The sequence below is a fragment of the Zonotrichia albicollis genome, chromosome 3, assembly GCF_047830755.1.
Source record: "Zonotrichia albicollis isolate bZonAlb1 chromosome 3, bZonAlb1.hap1, whole genome shotgun sequence".
In the NCBI taxonomy this organism is placed as follows: domain Eukaryota; kingdom Metazoa; phylum Chordata; class Aves; order Passeriformes; family Passerellidae; genus Zonotrichia; species Zonotrichia albicollis.
In genome coordinates this window covers 714,423-735,744 of record NC_133821.1, presented here as the reverse complement: position 1 = coordinate 735,744, position 21,322 = coordinate 714,423, and the positions used below count along the sequence as shown (strand labels likewise).

General features: G+C 55.4%; 1 protein-coding gene across 10 annotated transcripts in view; it reads left to right on the top strand.

Annotated features, from left to right (window-relative positions):
• The window catches only part of LOC102064389 (dystrobrevin beta), a 164,548-nt gene that overhangs the window by 114,839 nt on the left and 28,387 nt on the right, over positions 1-21,322 (top strand). For 4 of the 10 annotated variants that reach the window (XM_074536320.1, XM_074536318.1, XM_074536312.1 and 1 more), the window contains 4 exons: positions 5,519-5,608; positions 9,937-9,990; positions 12,895-12,928; positions 15,578-15,812. The exons of 1 other annotated variant lie outside the window; for it this stretch is intronic. In XM_074536320.1, the coding sequence (XP_074392421.1) occupies positions 5,519-5,608; positions 9,937-9,990; positions 12,895-12,899 (149 nt within the window). In that variant the 3' untranslated portion in view covers positions 12,900-12,928; positions 15,578-15,812. Of the gene's footprint in view, positions 1-5,518; positions 5,609-9,936; positions 9,991-12,894; positions 12,929-15,528; positions 15,813-21,322 lie in introns of those variants that run through there. 5 more of the 10 variants (XM_074536315.1, XM_074536317.1, XM_074536316.1 and 2 more) reach the window with 5 other exon arrangements.

Sequence of the window (21,322 nt, the reverse complement as noted above, 5' to 3'; positions counted from 1 at the left end):
CAGGGCCTGAAGGAACCTGGCAGAAGCAAGGCTGCATGTCAAACCAAACAGGTTTTAGGTAACAGTGTGTATTTATCAGTGCTCACTGCATACAGTGTGTATTTATCAGTGCTCACTGCAGGTGAGACAGGTGCAGTGTGTATTTATCAGTGCTCACTGCAGGGGTGACAGGTACAGTGTGTATCTATCAGTGCTCACAGGAGGTATGACAGGTGCAGTGTGAATTTATCAGTGCTCACTGCAGGTGTGACAGGTACAGTGTGTATTTATCAGTGCTCACAGGAGGTGTGACAGGTACAGTGTGTATTTATCAGTGCTCACTGCAGGTGTGACAGGTACAGTGTGTATTTATCATTGTTCACTGCATACAGTGTGTATTTATCCATGCTCACAGGAGGTGTGACAGGCACAGTGTGTTTTTTCAGTGCTCACTGCAGGTGTGACAGGCACAGTGTGTATTTATCAGTGCTCACTACAGGTGTGACAGGTACAGTGTGTATTTATCAGTGCTCACTGGAATGTGACAGGTACAGTGTGTATTTATCATTGCTCACTGCAGGTGTGACAGGTACAGTGTGTTTTTCAGTGCTCACTGCAGGTGTGACAGGCACAGTGTGTATTTATCAGTGCTCACTACAGGTGTGACAGGTACAGTGTGTTTTTTCAGTGCTCACTGCAGGTGTACAGAATCCCTGTCCCAGCCCAGGATGGGGACAGAGCTCCCTGCGCCCCAGGAGGACCCCAGGATCCATTTCATGCTCCCCCTGCCCCGTGTTTGTGAACAGCACAAGAGAGGGAATGATCTTTGAGCTGCTTGCAGCCCCTGGTTATGGCAGGACAGGCAGGTGCTGGCTCTTTGCTCATTTTCCTGCCTTCCCTGGCATCCCTGATGGTTCTGTGTCCATCTGCCTTTTCCTGGGAAGGAGCAGAAGCCATGGCAGGGCAATCCCTTCCAGCAGAGTCACCCCAGCATGTTCTTCACCTCCTCCTTGAGCTGATGGATCCATCAGGGGCACCTTGCTGCCTCTCCCTAAGGACTGCCCCTTCCTCAGGACCTGCTGTGGTGTTTCCAGGTTTTTAACTTGTGGCTTTCCCAGGTTTTTAACTTGTGGCTTTACCAGGTTTTAAACTAGTGGCTTTTACACGTTTTGAACTAGTGTCTTTCCAAGGTTTTATCTTGTGGCTTTCCCAGATTTTTAACTTGTGGCTTTCCCAGGTTTTTAACTTGTGGCTTTCCCAGGTTTTTAACTTGTGGCTTTTACACGTTTTGAACTAGTGTCTTTCCAAGATTTTATCTTGTGGCTTTTACAGGTTTTTAACTTGTGGTTTTTCCAGGTTTTTAACTTGTGGCTTTTCCAGGTTTTTAACTTCTGGCTTTTCCATGTTTTTAACTTGTGGCTTTCCCAGGTTTTTAACTTGTAGTGACTTTACCAGGTTTTTAACTTGTGGCTTTTTCAGGTTTTTATCTTATGGCTTTCCCAGGTTTTTATCTTTTGGCTTTACCAGGTTTTTCATTAGTGGCTTTTCCAGGTTAACTTGTGGCTTTCCCAGGTTTTTAATTTGTGTCTTTCCCAGGTTTTCAACTTGTAGTTTTCCCAGGTTTTCAACTTGTGGCTTTACCAGGTTTTTAACTTGTGGCTTTATCAGATTTTTAACTTGTGGCTTTCCCAGGTTTTTATTTTTTGGCTTTACCAGGTTTTTAACTTGTGGCTTTCCAGGTTTTTATCTTGTGGCTTTCCCAGGTTTTTAACTAGTGGCTTTCTAGGTTTTTAACTACTGGCTTTCCAGGTTTTTAACCCCTGACAGCATCCCAGATATGTGTTGTGAGGAACCAGGTGTTGGTGGAGACCAAAACAAACCCAAGACACCCCTCAGCACCCTGATTCTACTTCAACAAAAGCATTTCAATTACTCCTGCTGCCTTTGCACATCCACCAGATATTAAAAATGTGATGGTTGCGCCTCTCGCTGTGCTGAGGGCACAGAGGGCAGGGACACCAAGAGCTCATTTTTCCTCCCACGAGCTGCCCCATTATTGGGGGAACTCTGGAGCAGGAAAGCTCTGAAGAACTGAACCCCAGAGATCTTGGTCTTACAGCTTGAGATTGGAAAAGTTCCCTCCTTAGATATCTCCTGATGTTCCACCCAGCAGAGGATCACCAAGGTTGCACTGGGATGGTGACCAAGTGTGGGTTTAGAATAAAACCTGGTGGTTTCTGGGTGAAATGCTCAGATGCAGAGGCCACCATCTAATTAGAAAATCAATCCTGCTGTTTTGACCACCTTGGAAGAGAAGAAGACAGTTCCTGGGAAACCCTTGGATCCAGCAGTGCCCACAGCAAGGTTCCTCTCGTGAAAACCACGGTGGGGCTGATTCTCTTGCAGGAGAAAATCCTCTGCCCTCATTTTCCTGGAATGCTCCTCCCAGAAAGGCAATCTGCACAATTAGTGCTGTTTCATATTAATCACACAAAATCAGGCAGGGCTGAGCACAGGAAGCAGAAGAAAATGTCCATTTTTTTTCACTTAATAAAATAATTGAGTGTTCCAGGCGGGAGATGTCTGGGTGGGCTTGGTGACATTGTCCAGCTGCTCCACAGCAGTGACACCACCCCAGGCTGGCCTTGAGTCCTTCCAGGGATGGGGAACATCCCAAATCCAAGGGGGTTGTGGCCTTCAGGAGGCCCCACAGCCCTGTGGGGTGATCCCTGTGCCACTTTGGAGTAGAAAAAAAATGAAATAATTTTTTTTTAATATTTTTTAAATATATTTTTATCGATAATATAAAGAAATAAAGTTTAAAATTTCCTTTATACCCTCTTAAAATCCTAAACCTCCTTTACCTTTCTCCTAATCCTATCTCACAACAAAAAAAATAAATGCACTAAAATAATTTTTTATCAATTATAAAAGGAAATAAAGTTTAAAATTTCCTTTATACCCTCTTAAAATCCTAAACCTCCTTTACCTTTCTCCTAATCCTATCTCACAACAAAAAAAATAAATGCACTAAAATAATTTTTTATCAATTATAAAAAGAAATAAAGTTTAAAATTTCCTTTATACCCTCTTAAAAGCCTAAACCTCCTTTACCTTTCTCCTAATCCTATCTCACAACAAAAAAATAAATACATTAATAATTAATTATTAATTAACAATAATAATTAACAGTAAAACCCACTATACTCATTAAAAAATCTCAAAAAACCTAAAATTAACAAACCAAAACCCCTACACAAAATTAGTGGGTTTGTTGTTAATTAAAAAGAAAAAAGAGTGCTTTTAAGTTTTTTTATCTTTAACATGTGTATTTCACGAAAACATAGGCTTTTAGTATTTTAATAGACTATTCGTTATACAAAAATAACAGTGCAATAATACAAAAAGTTTTGTATTACTTTCTTCAATTTCTTTTTATTCCAAACGATAACACAGCTATGTGCCTGTGCTCTCCTGGCTCTTCTGGCCCAGCTGGGGCCACTGCTGATGGGGCCACTGGTGGTCACTGGTCCAGCAGGGTGACCAGGGCAGTGCTGATGCCCAGGGTGACCAGGCCACTGTCACTGTCCAGGGTGACCAGGTCACTGTCACTGTCACAGGGTGACCAGGCCGCTGTCACTGTCACAGGGTGACCAGGGCACTGTCACTGTCACAGGGTGACCAGGTCACTGCTGTCACAGGGTGACCAGGACTGTGCTGCTGTTCAGGGTGACCAGGTCATTGCTGCTGTCCAGCAGGGTGACCAGGTCACTGCTGCCCAGGATGACCAGGCCACTGCTGATGCCCAGGGTGACCAGGTCACTGTCACTGTCACAGTGTGACCAGGACATTGCTGCTGCTGTCCAGCAGGGTGACCAGGGAGTGTCCAGGCAGCTCAGGGTCACCAGGGCCAGCACAGAGCCCTGTGAGGAAGAGGATTCCTTCCTTTAGGAAGGAGAATTCCAACACTCGATCCCACTTGGAGCTCAGAGCCCTGAGGGTGGGAGGAGCAGCCAGGGGCTGTCACTGTCACTGTCACTGTCACAGGGTGACCAGGGCATGGGGCACACGGGGCTGGTCCAGAGTGCATCTCCATCTCCCCTGAAATAGGAGTCTCTTCGAGTTAGGTCTCATAAGCTTTTGCAGATTTATTTCACACCCTAGGTAGCTCAGCTACCTTAGAAGGCATGAAACCAGCAGGATGGTTTTAGTGGCACTGTTAGAAACAAAAAAGTTTTAATAAAATGCAAAATAATAAGCTCTTGACAGAGAAAAACTAATCTAAGTGCAAGAAACCCTCTTGGCCCTGGTAAAACACCTCATAAAAGCTGTTAGTTTCTTTGTTCTCTCTTTTTCTAGTAAATTGCTCATGCAGGACTTTTCAGCTCCTGTCCAATTAACTATCCTTAAGTTTAAAATGAAGTCCCCCAAGCCTTATAAAACACCTTTTTCACCTAATCAAAAAGAAAAACTTCTAAACTTATTTCCTGTTTAAAAAGACAAAAGATAGTTTTGTCACTCCATCAACAAAAAACACATTCCTGTACTGCCCTGCTTTGGGAGCCAGCTCGGATGGGGACAGAGGACACTGGGCAGTGGCAGTGCAGCCCCTGCTGATGCCATGTGTGCCATTGTCACTGCCACTGTCAGTGTCACTGTCACAGGGTGATCAGGGCATGGGGCAGGGGCTGTTCTCCTCCATCTCCATCTCCCCTGCTTTGGGAATCAGCCCAGATGTGGACAGTGAGGCTGAAGTGGGGACAGAGAACCCTGGGGGCAGTGCCAGTGCAGCCCCTGCTGATGCTGTGTGTGCCATTGTCACTGTCACTGCCACTGTCATTGTCACTGCCACTGTCACTGTCCCAGGGTGACCAGGGCATGGGGCAGAGGCTGTTCCAGGGTGAATCTCTTCCATCTCCATATCCCCTCCTTTGGGAGCCAGCCCAGGTGGGGACAGTGAGGCTCAATTGGGGACAGAGGACACTGGGCAGTGGCAGTGCAGCCCCTGCTGACCCTCTGTGTGTGCCATTGTCACTGTCAGTGTCACTGTCACGGGGTGACCAGTGCATAGGGCACACAGGGCTGTTCCAGACCCATCTCCCCTGGTTTGGGAGCCAGCCCAGCTGGGGACAGGGGACACTGGGCAGTGGCAGTGCAGCCCCTGCTGATGCTGTGTGTGCCATTGTCACTGTCACTGCCACTGTCATTGTCACTGTCACTGCCACTGTCACTGTCCCAGGATGACCAGGGTATGGGGCAGAGGCTGTTCCAGGGTGAATCTCCATCTCCATGTCCCCTGCTTTGGGAGCCAGCCCAGGTGGGGACAGTGAGGCTCAATTGGGGACAGGGGACACTGGGCAGTGGCAGTGCAGCCCCTGCTGATGCTGTGTGTGCCATTGTCACAGGGTGACCAGTGCATAGGGCACACAGGGCTGTTCCATCTCCATGTCCCCTGCTTTGGGAGCCAGCCCAGCTGGGGACAGGGGACACTGGGCAGTGGCAGTGCAGCCCCTGCTGACCCTCTGTGTGTCCCTGCCAGGTACGAGGAGGAACCTGCGCAATGACCTGCTGGTGGCAGCTGACTCCATCACCAACACCATGTCCTCGCTGGTGAAGGAGCTGCACTCAGGTAAGGGCTGGGCCACAGCTTGGAGATTTGGCCTTAGATTTATCTATTAACTGTTATTTCTGTTCTGTTGTTTTCTGTAATGTGAGGTTGCATGTCCACGTTCTCAGTGAAAAATCACTTTTACACCCAACACCACTCCCTGGGCAGTGCTGGGTGATGATCTCAATGACAGAGTCACAAGGCAGAGCAGGTTTTTGGGGTGAGTGTCCCCAAATTCCTGCAGTACCTGGGCAGCAGGTGAGCCCCTCTGCAGTGCCTCCCCATCAGATGATGCAACCTCGTCTCAATAACCATACAGGAGGCCAATTTCATCCCTTGTGGTTAAACACTGATGTGGAAAACACATAATTACTGCCTCTGAGCCTGTTCCCTGTGCCAGGGGAGCTGAAAACCCCTCTGGGGCTGGGGCAGCTCCTGCCTCTCCCAGGGAAGTGTCCCCTGGCCCTTGTCAGCAGCAGGGCTGGGACCATGCAGTGCTGCAGCACTAAATCCTGCTTCCAGGAGGGATTTCTGCATGGAAAGAAAGGGCTGTCAGGCTCTGGGAGGGCTCTCCAGGGTGCAGTGCCATCCCTGGAGGTGCCCAAGGCCAGACTGAACTCAGTGCTCTGGCCTGGTGACAAACAGGGGAGCAGTCACAGCTTGCACTCTGTGGAGGCCCTTTGGCAAGGTGAAGGATGCTGTGGTTCTGCTCTGGGCTGGTTTTGGTGATGAGGAGGAAAAAGAGAAATCCCCTGTGTTTGTTCCTGCCCTTTGGCAAGGTGAAGGATGCTGTGGTTTTGTTCTGGGCTGGTTTTGGTGCTGAATAAGAAGAGAAATCCCCTGTGTCTGTCCCTGCTCCCTGCTGGCACTGGCACCAAATTCCCCACTCATTTTGGGTGACCCACAAGGCTCTGCCATGGTGGTGGTGGAGCCTGCAGGGATGAACAGGGGGGTCTCACTGCCCAGCAGTAAATCCCCCTCCAGCCCCCTGTCCTGGTGGCAGAGACAGCTCCAGTTAATAAAGCTGTCCATGGATGACACAGCAGCAGCAGGGCCATGGCAGGGCCACCAGCTCCCCCATAAATCACCTCAGCTCTGCCCCCAAGGCTCAAACACGGAGAGCAAACCTCTGCCCTGAGTCTGCACTCGCCCCTTTTTGCTTTCCAGAGCACAGGGAGTGTTGCAGAGTCACAGAATTGTGGAGCAGCCTGAGTCAGAGCCACAGGGATGCAGCTGCTGACCCTGCCCAGGACACCCCAACAATCCCAGCCTGTGCCTGAGGGCACTGTCCACAGCTTTCCCTCATCTCCGTCCCCAAACCCCCTGGCACAGCTGCAGCCACCCCCAGGGTCCATGCCAGGGCCCGCCAGAGCTGTGTGGCTCACCAGGGAGTGGGAATGGGATGAGAATGGAGCTGCTGACAGGCTCGTGCTGGAGGAGATGCAGAGAGCAGGGAAGGCTCCCCTGGAAGTGTCTGCGATGGTGTCATTTGTGCAAATGAGGAAGAGCATGAGTTATCCTCAGCTGACGGAGCCAGCAGGATTTCACACGTCGTGTCCCGAGGGGAGCTGTGGGAACAGACAGCTCCTGCAGCGTGGGGAGGGCTGGGATCCAGGGAGGCTGCAGCTCCTTCCCTTCCCTTCCCTTCCCTTCCCTTCCCTTCCCTTCCCTTCCCTTCCCTTCCCTTCCCTTCCCTTCCCTTCCCTTCCCTTCCCTTTCCCTTTCCCTTTCCCTTTCCCTTTCCCTTTCCCTTTCCCTTTCCCCTTTCCCTTTTCCCTTTTCCCTTTTCCCTTTCCCTTTCCCTTTCCCTTTCCCTTTTCCCCTTTTCCCTCTTCCTTTCCCTTTCCCTTTCCCTTTCCCTTTCCCTTTCCCTTTCCCTTTCCCTTTCCCTTTCCCTTTCCCTTTCCCTTTCCCTTTCCCTTTCCCCCTTTTCCCTCTTCCTTTCCCTTTCCCTTTCCCTTTCTCTTCCCCTTTCCCTTCCCTATCCCAGGAGGGGACACTCACAGCAGCACCACCCCATCCTCCCATGGCACCCAGGGTGCCCTGATGGGCCCAGCCTCTTTCTCCTGCCATGGTGCTGGGGAGGGATGGCTGGAGAGCAGGAAAGGTTCATCCCCAGAGGTGCTGGCACTGCCCAGGCTGCCCAGGGATGGGCACTGAGGCTGCCAGAGCTCCAGGAGCCTTTGGACTGCTCACAGGACGGGATTGTTGGTGTTGGTCTGGGCAGGGAGAGGGTTTGGACTCTTGGACCTGGGGGTCTCTTCCAGCTCAGGATATTCCATGATTCTGTGATGGAGCTGTGGAGTCACAGAATCACAAAATCATTGAAGGTGAAAAAGATCTCCAGGCCCCTCAGTCCAACTGTTCCCCCAGCAATGCCCCATGTCCCCAGGTGGGACAGCCGCCCCCAAGTGCCACAGCCACCCCCAGGTGCCACAGCCACATCCACAGTGCCACAGCCACGCCAAAGTGCCACAGCCACTCCAAAGTGCCACATCCAAAGTGCCACAGCCACCCCCAAGTGCCACAGCCACTCCAAAGTGCCACAGCCACACCAGAGTGCCACAGCCGAAGTGCCACAGCCACACCAAAGTGCCACAGCCACTCCATAGTGCCACAGCCACAGCAAAGTGCCACATCCACAGTGCCACATCCACACCAAAGTGTCACAGCCACGCCAAAGTGCCGCAGCCACACCAAAGTGCCACATCCACAGTGCCACAGCCACCCCCAAGTGCCACAGCCACTCCAAAGTGCCACAGCCACATCCACAGTGCCACATCCATAGTGCCACAGCCACTCCATAGTGCCACATCCACTCCAAAGTGCCACATCCAAAGTGCCACAGCCACACCAAAGTGCCACATCCAGAGTGCCACAGCCACACCAGAGTGCCACATCCACAGTGCCACATCAACAGCAAAGTGCCACATCCACACCAAAGTGCCACAGCCACTCCAGAGTGCCTCTCTCACGCTCCCAGTGCTGCTGGGCAAACACTGATCCATTTTTACTCCATTTCTACTCCATTTTTGCTCCATCTGAGCTCCAAAGGAGCAAATTCAAGAGGTGCTGCTCTGCAGGGAGCCGAGGCAGTGCTGGTTGTTCCTGACCCACCACTGAGCCCCAGGTCCCAATTCTGGTTATTCCAGAGGTGCCTGGTTTGTCCCTGATCTCCTCAGCTCTCCCTTCAAGGACCCTCTGGAGCTGTGTGACCCCATATTTCACCATCCTGCTCTCAAAGCCACCAAGGATGTGTCTGCCAGGTCCCCTCTGGTCACACCCACCCCAAACACCTCTGGTTCCGCAGCTGTTTTGTTTCTCCAGCTGATTTAGCCAACCTAAAATGGATGTTTGGGTGACTTCAGCTAATGCTTCAGGTTTAGATAGCAAATATTTGTCCAACATGACCCACCAAGAAACCATTTCCACTGTTTGGTTGGTGTTTTTGGCCAAAACCAGTGGGTGTTTGGCCAATCCCAAGAGATATTCAAATATCAGGCACATTTATGGGATCATCCCCAAATAATCTTTATATTCCTGTGGGTGTCTGGGAACAGTGGGTTCCTCACCTTCCCAAGGCATCTTCAGAGCCTCAAGGACTGGAGAGACTTGGCTCTATGTACATCACCTGTTGTGTAAAATTTAATTAATTTAAATTTTTTTTGCATTTAATTATTTGATTAATTTTAATTTAATTAATTTATTTATTTTTCTATAATTAATATAATATAATATAATATAATATAACATTATATTATTATTATATTAAAATATTATATTATATTATATTATCTTTTTGTATTATTATATATATTTATTATATATGATTATATATAAATATTATATATAATATATATTTATTATATAATTTATTGTATCTAGTATTTATAAAATATATAATATATAAATATTATATATTTAATTTATTTTATTTAATTTATTTTAATTAATGCAGGGGAAAATAAATGTTTGTTTGAAGATGTTACTCCGTATCACAGTAAATGCAAAAATTAGACCTCATGGTGCAACCATGCTTCTTTAGTTCAGCCTGCATTTGATATTCCCCTCCAGTTATCATGTAGAATATAATAAAATTATATTTATTATATTTTTTAAAATAATAAACATAAATAAATATAATAAATAAAATAAAAACCCTGAAGGGGTTTAAAGGCCCTGTGGATGTGGCACTTGGGGACATGGGGCACTGGGGGCCTTGGGAACTGGGAGGACAAGTGGACTCGATGGTCTGAGGGATTTTCCACCCCCAACAATTCCACAATTGCCTCTCTCCTCTCACCCACCTGTCTCATGTCTGCTTTTCCTCTTTGTGTTTTTTCCTGAAGCAGAGGAAGAAGACGAAGAAGAAACAGAGAAGCTGCAGAATGGAAAGGATCGAGGTGAGGGGACAAACCTGTCTGAGAGATGTGCAGAGTTTTCTGACCGCTCCTCTGGGGCTTCACTGGCTCCCTTCGCACCCCAAGGGACCTCTGGGTGCAGGTGGATGGCCCTGGGTGCAGGTGGATGGCCCTGAGTGCAGGTGGATATCCCTGGGTGCAGGTGGATGTCCCTGGGTGCAGGTGGATGTCCCTGGGTGCAGGTGGATGTCCCTGGGTGCTGGTGGATGGCCCTGGGTGCAGGTGGATGTCCCTGGGTGCAGGTGGATGGCTCTGGGTGCAGGTGGATGTCCCTGGGTGCAGGTGGATGGCCCCAGGTGCAGGTGCCAATGGGGATCCATCCCATGGTGACCTTGGCAGGACAAGTGTCCCTGTGCCAATGGGGATCCCAAAGTGACCTTGGCAGAAGTGTCCCTGTGCCAATGGGGATCCCATGGTGACCTTGGCAGGACAAGTGTCCCTGTGCCATTGGGATCCATCCCATGGTGACCTTGGCTGTGCCAATGGGGATCCATCCCATGGTGACTTTGGCAGAAGTGTCCCTGTGCCAATGGGGATCCCAGAGGCAGTGCCACCAGTGTCTCAGGAGGTCCCTCCCTGTCACCCCCGTGTCCCTGGTGCCCCAGGCTCTCCCCCTGTTCTGAGGACCCCGTGTCCATCCCAGGAGTTATCCCAGAGCTGGGTGGGATCCTCGTGGCCCCAGCATTGTCAGGGCAGCCTGAGGGAGGCAGTGCCAGCATCTGCTCCTCTCCTCACGCTCCAGGAGCCACCAGGAAGCTCCTCCCAGGGCCAGGACCTCCCTCAGGGCTCTCCGGGCTCCTGCTCTGGATGTTCCAAACCCAAACAGAGGAACAGCCTTGGCCGGGTGTGAATCAGCCCCGGCGTTTGTCTCGCTCGAGCCAAACCCCACCGCAGCATCAACACAGCAGGGTTTGGAGGCTGCTTTTGTTACACACACATTTCCTGCTGGCTCAGCTGCTGCGGCATCGCTCCCAGCACAGCTCACTGCCCTGGGCTTTCCCATCCCTGCCTCGTGCAGGGCACCCAGGTGTTTGGAACCGCTCTGCTCCTCTGCCCACCCACGGCTGAGCGCGGTGGGGAGCTGGATTTTGGCTGAAACAGGAGTTGTTCAGAGCAGAACCAGCTCTCAGGACCCTCTCTGCCCCAGAACATTCCTCATCACTGGAATATTTGAGATGCTTAGCAGATGATCCGCACGGCTTTTTCCAAATATGCATTGTGTCTGGCATGGGAAACGGGGCAGGGGGAGGCTGAGGCACGGCAGATGGTGGATGGAGCAGAGATGGAGCACAAACTCTCCCCAGTTACTCCAGCCCAGACGTGTCCAAGAGCAGAGCCGGGTCCAAGAGCCTCGGTGTGGAATGTAAATACTGTCCCTGCCAGGGAAAAAAGCACTTTATTGCAGTCCCAGAGCCGGTGAGGTCAGCCTCTGGCAGGGAGAGCCAGGAATGATCAATGCGGAGCTGCAGGGGCTGGGGGACAGCAGGGAGGGGTGACACCAGAGCCAGGGGGCTGTGGCCAGGGGGCTGCAGGGCTGGGGAGCCCACAGTGAGCCTTGGGTTCAACAGTATTCTCCTTTTGGGATGAACAAGAGGAAAAAGCAGCTCAGGGGGTCCCCAGCCCCTGCACCCCACTAAAACCAAGGCAGGGGCTGCTCCTCACTGCCACGGACTCGGAGAATCACCCCAGAGTGGTTTGGATGGGAAAGGGACCCCAAAGCCCACCCAGTGCCACCCCTGCCGTGCCAGGGACACCTCCCACTGTCCCAGGGTGCTCCCAGCCCTGCCCAGCCTGGCCCTGGGCACTGCCAGGGAGCCAGAGGCACTTCTCTGGGCACCCAGGGCCTGCCCACCCTCCCAGGGAACAATTCCTGCCAAATATCCATTCCAAATCGACCTTCTTTTGATTTAATGCCACTCCTAAGGACAGCATCATCCTTGGGTTTCCTCACAAGTTTCTTCATGTGGTTATTTCCTATTTCCCTGCTGTGTTTTTATTTTATCCCCAATTAATGAACCCCAGCACCCCTCCCTGCTGGAGAGGCTGACCTTCGATGGAGCAGGGCTGGATTTGGGAAGGTGCCCAGGTGCCAGGACAGGCTGGCAGGGACAGCCTGGCACGGGGACACCGAGGTGACCCCGCAGCAGTGACGTGTCCCTGTCAGGGTCTGTGGTTCCTGTGGCATTCCTGGCGAGGAGGGCACAGCCCTGCCCCTGTGCCTGGCACCAGAGAGGCCACCCTGGGCCCAGCTGAGCTGCCCAGGACAGCAGGGACAGGGAGGGACCATGGCACCCAGGGAGGTGGCACCTGCAAGGGCTGAGGGCACTGGGATCGAAGCCCAGAGTGTGAATAACAGGGAAACTGAGGCAGGATCTTTGTTCTCTGTGGTGCCTGGGTGTGGTGGTGTTCACAGGGGTCTCAGGGTGAGGGAAGAGAATCTGACTCCATGTTCCAGAAGGCTGATTTATTATTTTATTATATATATATTATATCAAAACTATACTAAAAGAATAGAAGAAAGGATTTCATCGGAAGGCTTGAAGGGAATAGAAAATAATGATCACAAAGGTTTGTGACTGACCAAGACAGTCCAAGCCAGCTCACTGTGATTTGCCATGAATTAGAAACAACCACATGCAGACCCACCTGTTGCATTCCACAGCAGCAGATAACCATTGTTCACATTTTGTTCCTGAGGCCTCTCAGCTTCTCAGGAGGAAAAACCCTAAGGAAAGGATTTTTCATAATTCATGTGTGTGACACCTGGGGAAAAGGGGCAGGAATAAAGGGAATTCTGTCCCACCACAGCAGTAAGAGCTGGGGCACATCCTCATTTCGTGGGACAGGAAATGCTCCCCGTGCTAACCTGTCCTTCCCTCTTTGCAGGTTAGGAGGGAGCACAGGCTGGACAGCAGCTCAGGTAAGGATGGACCCCTGTCCCACCCCCAGCAGCCCCTGGGGCTCCTGTCCCCTCCTGCTCTTGTCCTGTTTCTGCACCAGGAAGGTCCCACCTGCCCATCCCTCCACTCAAAAGGATGTTTTCCTCAGAATTCTGGAATCTAAATCCCATTCAGTGCTACCCCTGCCATGGCAGGGACACTGCCACTGTCCCAGAATGGTCCAGCCTGGCCTTGGGCACTGCCAGGGATCCAGGGTGGGCACCCTGTGCCAGGGCCTGCCCACCCTCACAGGGCACAATTCCCAATTCCCAATATCCCATCCAGCCCTGCCCTCTGGCACTGGGAGCCATTCCCTGGGTCTGTCCCTCCATCCCTGTCCCCAGTCCCTCTGCAGCTCTGCTGGAGCCCCTTCAGGCCCTGCAGGGGCTCTGAGCTCTCCCCAGGGTGGGCAAACACCATCGCCCCCAGCCCTGCCAGCCTTATCTCCCATTCATTGTCCCTTCTCCCATTCATTGTCCCTTCTGTAAGGAGAGGAAACAGGAGCCCGTGGTGATGGACGCTGTCCAGACAGACCAAAAGTACCCTGTCTGCCCCCAGAAAAGCAGGGCTGGGAGTTACTAACCAGGCACAACAGGTGGACAGACAGACAGACAGACAGACAGGTGCTGGGAGGGCAGGAGGGGCAGGGCTGGAGCCCTGCAGTGTCTCCAGGGAGATCCTTATCTCCCCCACCTGAAAAGCTGCGAGGAGCAGGCTCGGGTTTCCTCAGCCTCTGGAAGTTTGCCATAATGCCCATCACCACTCCCGGTGGGCAGGAGGCAGAAAATCCTGCCTGGATGCACCAGAGGGGACAAAAATCCTGCCTGGATGCACCAGAGGGGACAGCAGGACATGGGGACAGCAGGGACATGGGGACAGCAGGGCATGGGGACAGCAGGGCATGGGGACATCAGGGCATGGGGAAGCAGGGGGATGCACCAGAGGGGACAGCAGGACATGGGGACAGCAGGACATGGGGACAGAAGGGACATGGGGACAGCAGGGACATGGGGAGAGCAGGGGATGCAGCCAGAGGGGACAGCAGGACATGGGGACAGCAGGGACATGGGGACAGCAGGGGGACAGCAGGACATGGGGACAGCAGGGCATGGGGACAGCAGGGCATGGGGACAGCAGGGACATGGGGACAGCAGGGGGATGCACCAGAGGGGACAGCAGCACATGGGGACAGCAGGGACCTTCCTCTAGGACCCTCTCCCTGGTGATGGCAGCACCAGGCAGGACAAAGCTCCCACCTCTCCCTGATCCCCAAGGGCCAGGAGAATCAGTTCTGGATCCAGAGGAGGATTCTGTGGGATAATCCCAGCAGCAGCTCGCACCAAACATCCTCTGCAAAGTGGAAAAAGGGGATTTGCCCTTTTCCCCACCTCCCAGCAGTGCAAGGAGAGAGCCCCAGAGGGGCTCAGGAGCCTTTCTGGCAGTTTTTGCATTAGGAATTCAAGTCCTGCCTGATCTGGGAAACAATCTGGTAACTCAAGAAGGAGTGAAATTGCAGTGCTGGAGGGGGAGGCAGCACGGGCAGCCACAGAGTGAGGCTTTCCTCACCCCTGAAAGGCTTTGGAGAAAGGGACAGGAGTGACCCTGCCACCCCCAGGGCTGGAGGGGACAGGGGAGCCCCAATTTCCCCCTCCCCAGAGCCCAGAGGGGCCTCCAGCACATGAGAGAGTGAATGAGAGACCATGAGAAATGAGGGAGAGGAACCAGGCAGGCTCCTGGATCCTACAGCAAAAATGGGAAAGGACAAAAGGAGAGCAAAAATAACCCTTTACACTGGGGTGGCTCTTCCAGCAGGGAGAATTTCCCCATGAAAGGGGGTCAGGCCTTGGCAGGGGCTGCCCAGGGAGGTTTGGAGGTGTCACTCAAGGGACAAGGTGGGGTTGCACTTTGTGACCCCAGAGGTGTTTCCCTGTCCCCAAATGCCACAGGGTTTTGAAACCCTCCAGGGATGGGCACTGCCAACCTCCCTGGGCAGCCCCTGCCAAGGCCTGAGCACCCTTTCCATGCAGAAATTCCTCCTGGTGCCCACCCTGAGCCTGCCCTGGCCCAGCCTGAGGCCATTTCCCCTTGGCCTGTCCCTGTTCCCTGGCTGTCCCCTCCTGTCAGGGACTTGTGCAGAGCCACAAGGTCCCCCCTGAGCCTCCTTTTCTCCAGGCTGAGCCCCTTCCCAGCTCCCTCAGCCCCTCCTGGGGCTCCATTCCCTTCCCAGCTCCCTCAGCCCCTCCTGGGGCTCCATTCCCTTCCCAGCTCCCTCAGCCTCTCCTGGGGCTCCATTCCCTTCCCAGCTCCCTCAGCCTCTCCTGGGGCTCCATTCCCTTCCCAGCTCCCTCAGCCTCTCCTGGGGCTCCATTCCCTTCCCAGCTCCCTCAGCCTCTCCTGGGGCTCCATTCCCTTCCCAGCTCCCTCAGCCCCTCCTGGGGCTCCATTCCCTTCCCAGCTCCATTCCCATCCCTGCTCCCAGCACTGCAGGCTCTGGGGCCGGGTGGGATTTCTGGGGAATTTCTATGGGATCTCTGCAGGGTCCCTGCAGGATTCCTGTGGGATCTCTGTGGGATTTCTGCAGGATTTTTGCAGGATCCCTGCAGTCCCTGACGGGTTTCCCGGTGCCGCAGGCTCGGAGGATGCTCCTGCGACCGAGGGACGTCTCCCCCCTCAGAAGAGGCCGTTCCAGCCCATCCATCACCATCGTGCAACTGTGACCGATCTCCACCACCTGGAGCCAGCACCGGGCGCTGTCCCGAGGCCTCTCCTGCCCCTCAGGCCATTGCATGCACCCTCGGTGTGTTCCCGCCCGGCTCAGCCGCTCAGGCAGGCTTAAAAAACAAAATAACACCTGAAAGGACACTGCTGGTGGCTCTGTGTGCTGCTCCCTCCCAGGGTCCCCCCGACAGAGCCACTGTCACCCCCACGGGGTCACTGCCCCTGGCTCTGTCCCTGCCCGTGCATGGAACAGAGGGGAGCAGCTCCCAGGGTCACCCCTGCACAAAACCTGAGGGGTTCAGCCTTAAAAACCCACCTGGAGCTCCTGCAGTGGGGATTCAGCCTTTACAAACCCACCTGGGGCTCCTGCAGGTGGGGATTCAGGATTCAGCCTTAAAAACCCACCTGGGGCTCCTGCAATGGGGATTCAGGATTCAGCCTTAAAAACCCACCTGGAGCTCCTGCAATGGAGATTCAGCCTTACAAACCTACCTGGAGCTCCTGCAGGTGGGGATTCAGGATTCAGCTTTTACAAACCCACCTGGGGCTCCTGCAATGGGGATTCAGCCTTTCCAAACCCACCTGGAGCTCCTGCAGGTGGGGATTCAGGATTCAGCCTTTCCAAACCCACCTGGGGCTCCTGTCCACACCTGGGGGGTTCAGCCTTTACCTGGAGCCAGGTGTGAGGCCACAGCCTCCCAGGTGGGTGGTGGGGTGCAGGGGTGGGGCTGTGGTGGGTCACCAAGCTCTGGTGGTCCCAGCCCAAGCAGGGATGGAGGGAGGAGCAGCAGCACCAGGAGCTGGGCTCAGTTTGGGTGGAATTCAGGGAAATGAGGGAGCAGGGGTGGCAGAGACCCCCAGCACCCCTGGGTCTGCCCTCTCCCCACAGCAGGGACAGGGACAGGGACAGAGACAAACACCCTGGTGGATGGGGACAGACACAGGGACACCCTGGTGGCCACAGCCTGGCTTGGTGTAAATGTTGGGAAGGTGCTGCAAGGGCAGCCAGGAGAACCTGGAGGGAAGAACAGCTCCAGATGGGAAAGGGGACAGGGATAGGAATGGGACAGGGACAAGGATGGGGACAGGGATGGGTACAGGGACAGGAATGGGGATAAGGAGAGGGATGGGGACAGGGATGGGGATGGGGACAATGCACCTGAATAAAAACAAACCAACCCAAGGAAAATGCACCTGGAAAAAAACCAACCCAAGAAAATGCACCTGGAAAAAACCAACCCATGGAAAATGCACCTGAAAAAAAAACAACCCAAGAAAAATGCGCCTGGAAAAAACTAATCCAAGGAAAATGCACCTGGAAAAAAACAACCCAAGGAAAATGCACCTGAAAAAAAAACAACCCAAGAAAAATGCGCCTGGAAAAAACTAATCCAAGGAAAATGCACCTGGAAAAAAACAACCCAAGGAAAATGCACCTGGAAAAAAACTAATCCAAGGAAAATGCACCTGAGAAAAACCAACCCAAGGAAAATGCACCTAAAAGTGCTTACCCATGGGCAGCCCTGGGGCAGAGCCGGGTCCCTGTCCCTGTGCTGGCACCCCTGGGTAATGCCAGGACAGGGACATCCCCATTGCCACGGGGCACAGAATGGGGACAGGTTAATGCCAAGACAGGGACATCCCAAATGCGATGGGGCACAGAATGGGGACAGGTTAATGGCAGGACAGGGACATCCCCATGGCCACAAGGACAGGTCAATGCCAGGACAGGGACATCCCCACTGCCACGGGGACAAGAATGGGGACAGGAGCCATGTCCCACACCGGCTGCTCTGCGGGTGACACACAGGACAAGGCTGGCTGTGGCCACTCCTGGCTCCCCAAGCCCTGGCAGTGCCCACAGAGCTGGGGTGTCCCTGGGGGTCACACCGAGCTCCGGTGCCGTTCCCTGTTCCTGCAGGCACAGGGAGTGGGGGACTGTCCCTGGAGCAGGAGTGTCCCCAGGAGCGAGCAGGACTGTCCCCAGGATCAGGATTGTCCCTGGGACAAGGACTGTCCTCGGCAGAGAGCAGGACTGTCCCCAGGATCAGGACTGTCCACGGGATCAGGACTGTCCCCAGGATCAGGACTGTCCCCAGGATCAGGACTGTCCACGGGATCAGGGGTGTCCCCAGGATCAGGATTGTCCCCAAGATCAGCATTGTCCCCGGGAGCAGGACTGTCCCCAAGATCAGGACTGTCCCCGGGATCAGCATTGTCCCCAAAAGCAGGAACTGTCCCCAGGATCAGGACTATCCCCGGAAGCCATCAGAACAGTCCCCAAGATCAGGACTGTCCCCAGGATCAGGATTGTCCCCAAGATCAGGACTGTCCCCGGAAGCAGGAACTGTCCCCGGGATCAGGGCTGTCCCCAGGAGCGAGCAGGACTGTCCCCAGGATCAGCATTGTCCCCAGAGCAGGACTGTCCCAAGATGCAGGACTGTCCACGGGAGTCCCAGGAGCAGGATTTTCCCCGGGATCAGGACTGTCCCCAGGATCAGGACTGTCCCCAGAAGCAGGGCTGTCCCCAGGAGCGATCAGGACTGTCCCCGGGATCAGGGCTGTCCCCGGGAGCGGCTGGGGAGCCGCAGCCGATGCCGCAGTCCCGGGGAAGGATTCCAGCAGCAGCCTGCGAGCACGGAGCGTGTTCTGCCATCCACCAAGTGTTTACCAGCTCCATCTCCTCTCCGGGGTGCTGTCCCCTCCATCCCCTCCCCGGGGTGCTGTCCCCGGCCATGCGGCAGGGCACGGATTCGATGGGAAAGGGCAGCGAGGCTTCCCTGGGGCCGGAGCAGCTGCGGGAGCGGAGATCCCGCATTGGTCATGGCCGCGGTCACCGCACAGAGCGCGCACTGTTCGGCACGGCACAGCTGCCAGATGTGCTGCCCTTCCCCCGCACGGCCGCACATCTGGCCGGGGAGAGCGGGGTCGGGGCATCAGGGTGGTGACAGAACCGCCAGCACAGCCCGGGGCTCAGGGACATCGGGGTGGTGACAGAACCGCCAGTGCCTGCGGGCTCGGTGACATCAAGATGGTGACAGAATCCCCAGCACAACCCGGGCTCGGGGACATCAAGATGGTGACAGAACCCCCAGCACAACCCGGGGCTCAGGGACTTCAGGGTGGTGACAGAACCGCCAGCACAGCCCGGGGCTCAGGGACATCGGGGTGGTGACAGAACCGCCAGTGCCTGCGGGCTCGGTGACATCAAGATGGTGACAGAATGCCCAGCACACTCCGGGCTCGGGGACATCAAGGTGGTGACAGAACCCCCAGCGCCTGCTGGCATCAGGGTGGTGACACCCACAGCAGAACCCCCAGCACACCCCGAACGCGGGGACATCAAAATGATGACACCCACAGCACACCCCAGGCCTGGGGACATCGAGGTGGTGACAGAAACCCCAATGTCTGCTGGCACACCCTGGGCTCAGGGACATCAGGGTGGTGACAGCGCTGTCGTGTACCCGGCTCTGGCACCGTGGCACCCCCGGGACACCCCCACGCCGCCCACCCGTGCCCACCCGTGCCAGCACCGCGCTGGGGGCCGCCTGCTCTGTCCCCTCTGTCCCCAGCCGGGTCCCTGCCAGGCTCCCTTTGGGGACACGAAGCCACCGCGGTGCCGGAGGGCTCTGGGTGGGCACGGGCCCAGCCCGGGGCCCCCTCCCACGGGGCCGGGGGTGCTGTGCGGGCTCGGCCAGGCCCGGTGTCCGTGCCCGGTGTCCCCTCCTGATGTCCCCGCCCGGTGTCCGTGCCCGGTGTCCCCTCCTGGTGTCCCCGCCCGCTGCTCGTCCCCCAGGCCGTAACCCTTTCACACCTCATTAGAGCCGTAATTAATCCCGATTATTCCCAGCTGCAGGGGGAGGGGCGGCTCCTGCTCAGCCCCACGGAGACCCCAGGAACCCCATAGACACCCCAAGAGCCCCATGGAGACCCCAGAAGTCCCAATGGACACCCCAGGTCTGGTCACCCCACGGAGGCCGCAGGAGCCCCACGGAGACCCTGAGGACCCCAAGTGCCCCACGGAGAGCCCCAGAAGCTCAAGCAGCCCAAGGAGAGAGCACGGGCACCCCAAACTCCCCGGGGACACCGCAGGGTCTCTGTGCACCCCACAGCGTCCCCAGGGACCCCCTGCACACCCGGTGTCCCCCAACATGGGCCGGGGGCTCGGCTCAGCGCCAGATCCCGGGGCTGCTCCCCGGCCCCCCATCCCCGGATCGATCCCTTCATTGCTGCCCCCCCTGCCCTTCATCCCAGCCCCCTCCTCCTCCTCCTCCTCCTCCTGCCCATGGGTGGCACAGGTGACGCGGGTGTGGCCCCAGGCTGTGCCCACCCCGTGCCCACCCTGCCCGCACCGCGGCTCCGTGTGACGCTCGCCGTGTGACTCTCGCCGTGTCCCCAAGGACAGGGCACCGCCCGCGCCGTGCCCCCGGTGCCACCAGCGCTGCCACTGCCAGGGGTGGCACGGGCCCCGGTGGCACCTGGGGACACTGAGCCCCTTGCAGGATCGCGGTGCCCGCGGTGCCCGCGGTGCCCGGGCTGCGGCCATCGCCGCTGAGAGGAACCGGCCGCGGTTGCATAACCGGGAAACGAGGTCAGGCGGGAGGGGCAGCGGGGACAGCGGGGACAGCGGGGACAGCGGGCACGGCCGCAGCTGCTCTGCTCTCCTCCCCGGGCGGAGGCAGCGGCAGCGGCACGGCGAGAATGGCACCGGGACACAGAACCGGGACACAGAACCGGACATGGCACCGGGAGTGGCACCAGGAGTGGCACCGGGAAACAGAACCGGACATGGCACCGAGAGTGGCACTGGCACAGGGTACTGGGACATGGAACCGGGAGTGGCACCAGGAGTGGCACCGGGACATGGAACCTGGGACACAACACTGGGAGTGGCACCGGGAGTGGCACCGGGGCATGGCACTGGCACATGGCACCGGGACATAGAACAGGGGGTGGCACCGGAACATGGAACCTGGGACACAGCACCAGGAGTGGCACCAAGAATGGCACTGGGATATGGCACTGGGACAGGCACCAGGACATGGAACCGGGAGTGGCACCGGGACAGGGCACCAGGACATGGGACCTGGCACACGGCACCAGGACACGGAACCATGACACGGCACTGGGACACAGCCCGGCACACGGTGACACTGCCCGGCACACGGTGACACTGCACAGCACACGGTGACACTGCCCAACACACGGTGACACTGCCAGCACACGGTGACACTGCCCAGCACACGGTGACACTGCCGGCACACGGTGACACTGCCCGGCACACGGTGACACTGCACAGCACACGGTGACACTGCCCAACACACGGTGACACCCTGGCACACGGTGACACTGCCAGCACACAGTGACACTGCAAGCACACATTGACACTGCCCAATACACGGTGACACTGCCAGCACACAGTGACACTGCCAGCACACAATGACACTGCCCAGCACACGGTGACACTGCCAGCACACGGTGACACCCTGGCACATGGTGACACCCTGGCACACAGTGACACTGCCCAGCACACAATGACACTGCCCAGCACACAGTGACACTGCCAGCACACGGTGACACCCTGGCACATGGTGACACCCTGGCACACAGTGACACTGCCCAGCACACAATGACACTGCCCAGCACACGGTGAC